Source organism: Lactuca serriola, chromosome 5 (assembly GCF_051521515.1).
Source record: "Lactuca serriola cultivar US96UC23 chromosome 5, Lser_US96UC23_V15, whole genome shotgun sequence".
Lineage (NCBI taxonomy): Eukaryota > Viridiplantae > Streptophyta > Magnoliopsida > Asterales > Asteraceae > Lactuca > Lactuca serriola.
The window spans coordinates 169,292,303-169,297,323 of NC_136412.1; the positions used below are offsets into that span (position 1 = coordinate 169,292,303).

At 36.3% G+C, this 5,021-nt stretch overlaps 1 protein-coding gene across 1 annotated transcript; it reads left to right on the forward strand.

Annotated features, from left to right (window-relative positions):
• The first annotated feature begins 2,734 nt into the window (after positions 1 to 2,734).
• On the forward strand, positions 2,735 to 3,226 carry LOC145049937 (uncharacterized). The gene has a single exon (XM_078998272.1). It carries the CDS (start codon positions 2,735 to 2,737, stop codon positions 3,224 to 3,226), a length of 492 nt encoding a protein of 163 aa, XP_078854398.1.
• The last annotated feature ends 1,795 nt before the right edge of the window (positions 3,227 to 5,021 follow it).

The window sequence follows — 5,021 nt, forward strand, 5'->3', positions numbered from 1 at the left end:
CTGATCCTCCTTCCAAAAAAAATAATTGCCCCTGGCTTAGTGACATAGAATTCTGACAAGTCTAGTATGGTCAAAAATTTTATAAAGGGACCATATTACCATGTATGAGAATGAAATATTCAAAGAATGAGATCTAAATATGGACTATAATGAGATCTAAATATTAACTATACAGAACATACAAAAACATCATCCATGTAGATGAACATACCTATAAGAACTTGCTAAGACCATGCATATATGAAGCAAGAAAACGAATCATTGTTAACAGCCTAACAGTAAACAAATAAAGAACAATTCATTAGAAAAGCAAAAAGAATAATAAAGATCAAGAAAGATGATAAATTTAAATTCTACCTTTTCTACAAAAATAGAACACGAATTTTCCTAATATACCCCTCGCAATCTCTACATCATGTTGAAAAGACTTGTTAAAGACTTGAAGAATGGTTTCAACTTCATTTTATTTCTTCAGGTTACACTCCTTTATTCAACATCGAGCTTATACACTGCCTCATGCACCCTACTCTCTAAACAGAACCCGTGAAGAATCAAAAGTGCATGATTCGAACCATTTACAATTACACCATACTTTTGGTTTTAAACATCATTCAGTAAGTGTAACCAAGTCCAAGTGTAGTGAAACAAATATCTCTTGTGAACATTTCATAGAACACTTGGTGGGCATAATTCAAATTCCTTGTGGAAGAAAGAGCAATGACTTGAAAATTACAAGTATCGGGAGCTATATAAGGGATCAAGAATCTAACATCATTGAATACTGAAAATGGGTTAAGAGGAGGGATTGATTTGGGTTGTTAATGAAAACAGGTGTGGATTCGAGGATGGACCAATAGGAAATGGAAGTGTTGGTGAATCCATGTCCTCGGTTGGCTGGACTAATAGGAAATGGAAGTGTTGGTGAATCCCATTTGACAATTCTCTTGTGGAATATTTCATACTAGAAGGTGCACCCCCATTGCTATTCATCGAAACCTTGAAAATCAATGACCGAAAAAACTAATAATGTAGTTTTGTTAGTTATTTACAACAGCATTTTGTTTTTTATTTTTTTATTACTTCAAATTTTGTACTTAATTATATGACATGTTGGCACATAGCTTTTGAGAGATTTTAGCTGTCACCAATGCTTCCTCTTGATTTGGAACTACTTTCTCTAGTTTGGAGGACCAATAAGCCCTCATGAATGAGTAGAGTATGAAACAACAAGGGGGTTTATGCTCGATTGTAGAAAGTAAAACTCCCAGCCAGTAAAGTGCGACTTTTTATTAACAAAAAAAAAAACTTTGTTTGACAACAATAACTTTTAGCTTTTATATTTAACCAATAACCTCTGAATCCAAAAGCTACCACCACTAGCTTTTGGGTGCTTTTACTTTTTAGTTTTTAATTAATTTTACAAATTTAAAAGCTAACAACTTTTTTTGCAAAACATTTATGTATATATAAAGGTTACAGCTTTGGCTATTAACTAGTTTTGCTAATCACACCCATAGCCTTTTCATACAAAAATAAGCACAACCCGAGTAGAGCATTCAAAATATGATGTGAATACAAATTTTTTATATAATGACAGTTTTAAAGTAACAAACAGGTGCAAATAACCTACATATATTATTCATACAAAAGTAAACCATAAACCTTATTAAAACATGGATGAGACTTGTATGGTATCCCCAACATTGCTATGAGACCATCCTTATGCCTATGAGATTGTAGCCAATACACAGCAAAAGTCCTGGCTTTTAAATTTGAAGTTGTCGTTGATACATGAAAAAGATATTAATGTAAACATGATATATTTCTTGCATTTTGGATGATTTTCAACTTAAATGATAAAAGAACGTAGATATAGCTACCGCATAGGCAAATTTCAATGTAGGTGCTTATGATTACTGATTTCATTGACAGGTTAATTAAGCTAACTGAAAATATACAAAAAAAAAATACAAATAAAATACCTGAACAATGTTGAGGGTAGTAGATGTAACAAGCTTCGACAAAAATACTCTAGGAGGTGATACAACAATCTCAATATATCTCATCCTAACTGAATGTTTATACTTTTTAGCCTAATAAGATTTTGGGCTTTATTTTGTTTTGGGTTTTATGATTGAGTCTCTTCACTAGGAACCCTAATTAGTCTGTGTATATATTATGTCTCTCCTTTTCATTGTATTAATACTTCTCTTTGATAATAATATGAAACCCCAGTCGTTATATGTATTTCACTTGTTAGTTTACATGGTATCAGAGATCGGTTGATTATATGTAGTTTTTCGTTTTTTTTTGGGGCGAATACTACTGTTCATCGGCGATTATTGTTCATCGCAATATTGTTCACCACGATTACTGTTCATCGGAGTTACTGTTCATCGATTAATGTTCATCGTGATTACTGTTCACCGACAATACTGTTCATCGGTGTTACTATTCACCCGATGATTACTGTTCATAGACACTACTGTTCATCACAGCTACTGTTCACGGTTACCGTTCATCGCACTATTCATCGGTGATGTTCACATGCACTGTTCATTGCCATCATTTGCAATTTTAGGGTATGCCTTTTTTGCTCGTTCCTGTATTTGGTTTGGTTTGATTTGTTCGTTTGTCGGTTTTGAGGGTTTCATTTTCGTCTAGCTTTGTTGATTTCGAGATCTTGATCGTTTTTTGCTGCTACTCGTATTTACTATTTGACTGATATTGAAATATGGCCCCAAGAGATGATTCTCTTATGAAAAACTTCTTGCGGGGCAAGACTATGTGGGGGATTGGGATTGTTACAAATGACAAGAAGAAACCAACAGATGAGAAGGCCGCTAATTATACAACCTTACTGGATTCATGGGAGAATGATAACTCAAAGATCATTAATTGGATTAATAATTCTGTCATCCAGTCTATTGGTACTCAGTTGGCGAAGTATGACACGACAAAGGAGGATTGGGATCACTTGGCTAGGTTGTATACTCAGTCTAACTTTGCAAAGCAGTATCAGTTAGAGTTTAATATCCGAGCCCTCCAACAGAACAATCTCAGTGTTCAGGAATTTTATGCAGCTATGTCGGATTTGTGGCATCAGTTAGCTCTTACAGAACCTGATGTGTTGAAGGCTTTTAAGCCTTATATTGATAGAAGGGAAGACCAACGTTTGGTTCATTTCTTGATGGCATTACTTTCAGATTTTGAAGGTCTGCGTTGATCAATCTTGCATCGTACACATCTTCCCACTGTTGATTTAGTTGTTCACGAGTTGATTGCTGAAGAAACTCGTATCAAGTCCAATGCTGACAAAGCTCCCAAGACAGCCACTCCTGCTGTCTTTGTTGTTTCCCAATGACCCCAATCTTCAAACCAAAATTGTCCTAGAGTTGCGTTTGATGGGTGTGCTTTTTGTAAGAAGAAGAACCATTGGAAGGCAAATTGTCCTTTGCTGACAAGCAAGGGAAATCAGCAGCAACAACAAACAAGATCACCAGCACACTCTCAGTCTTCACAGCAGAACAAGTCTTCTGGACAGTCACGTCCCTATTTTTCATCTTTTAGGCCACCACAGTACGCTACTGCTACACCTTTAGTTTAGAATGAAACAGATTTCACACCACCATCAGCCTTAGATCCATAGATCGTTGAGCAGTTCAGGCAGTTCTTAGCTACCAATCCAACTGCCATGTCAACTTCCATGTCTCATTTAGGTCTGTCTTCAGCAAACACGTCAGGTATTCCTTCATCCTTGTGGATATTGGATTCTGGTGCATCTCATCACATGTCACCACATTTTTCATCTTTTGCTTCATTATCTTCCCGTACACCTGTCTCTATTATGTGTGCTAGTGCTACACCCATGTCATTAGATGGTGTTGGTTCTATTGCCACTCCTTATATATCTTTAACAGATGTGTATTACATTCCTACACTTGCTTTGAATCTTGCATCGGTCAGTCAGTTGTGTAAATCTGGTTGTTGGGTCTTCTATTCTGATTCATTCTGCTATGTACAGGACATTCAGTCTCGGAGGGTGATTGGGATAGGTTGCAGACTTGGGGAGCTTTATGTCTTGGAGCAACTACGTGTTGCTGATGTTGCCGCATCTAGTGTCAATTTGTCGTCTTTTCGTTTAAACCCTTCATCGTCTCCTTTTTATCTTTGGCATTCTTGTTTGGGACATGTTTCAACGTCTCGTTTACAGTTTTTGGTTTCCACTGGTGTGTTAGGCTCTTTGAAATTTGATGATATTTTTGATTGTTGTGGTTGTAAACTGTTGCTCCCTTTGATATTGTGCAATCTAATGTGTGGGGTCCCTCTCTGATAACCTCCAAGTCAGGAGCTAACTATTATGTTTCATTCATTGATGATTACACTCGTTATACGTGGGTTTATTTTATGAGGCGCAGGTCTGACTTTTTCACCATATATAATGAATTAAGAGCTATTGTCAAGACTCAACACTCTGCTATCATAAAATATTTTCGGTTTGATATGGGAGGAGAATTTACCTCCATTGATTTTAAACAATTATTTGCATCTAATGACACTATACATCAATCATCTTGTACAGACACTCCTCAGCAGAATGGTGTTGCAGAAAGAAAACATCGACATCTCCTAGAAACTACTAGATCCTTACTACTCTCTGCTCAAGTTCCCAATATGTTTTGGGGAGAAGCTGTTCATACCACTACTTATGTTATTAATCGCATTCCTACTGCATACACATCGGGGAAGTCTCCTTATGAAATGTTGTTTGGACAACTCCCAGATTATTCCTCATTACGAGTGTTTGGGTGTACATGTTTTGTCTTCAAGCCTCATGTAAAGAGAGATAAGTTGTCTTCAAAATCAGTTGTTTGTGTTTTTCTGGGATATGGTATTGGTCAGAAAGGTTATCGGTGCTATGATCCTTCAAATCAGAAACTGTATGTTTCCCGCAATGTCACCTTTTTGGAGCATATTCCATTCTATAGCATTCCTGTTCAGTCACATGATGCAACCCGAGA

Excerpts from the sequence above, each read along its gene's own strand:
- LOC145049937 (XM_078998272.1), top strand. The coding sequence starts at position 2,735 with ATGGCCCCAAGAGATGATTCTCTTATGAAAAACTTCTTGCGGGGCAAG.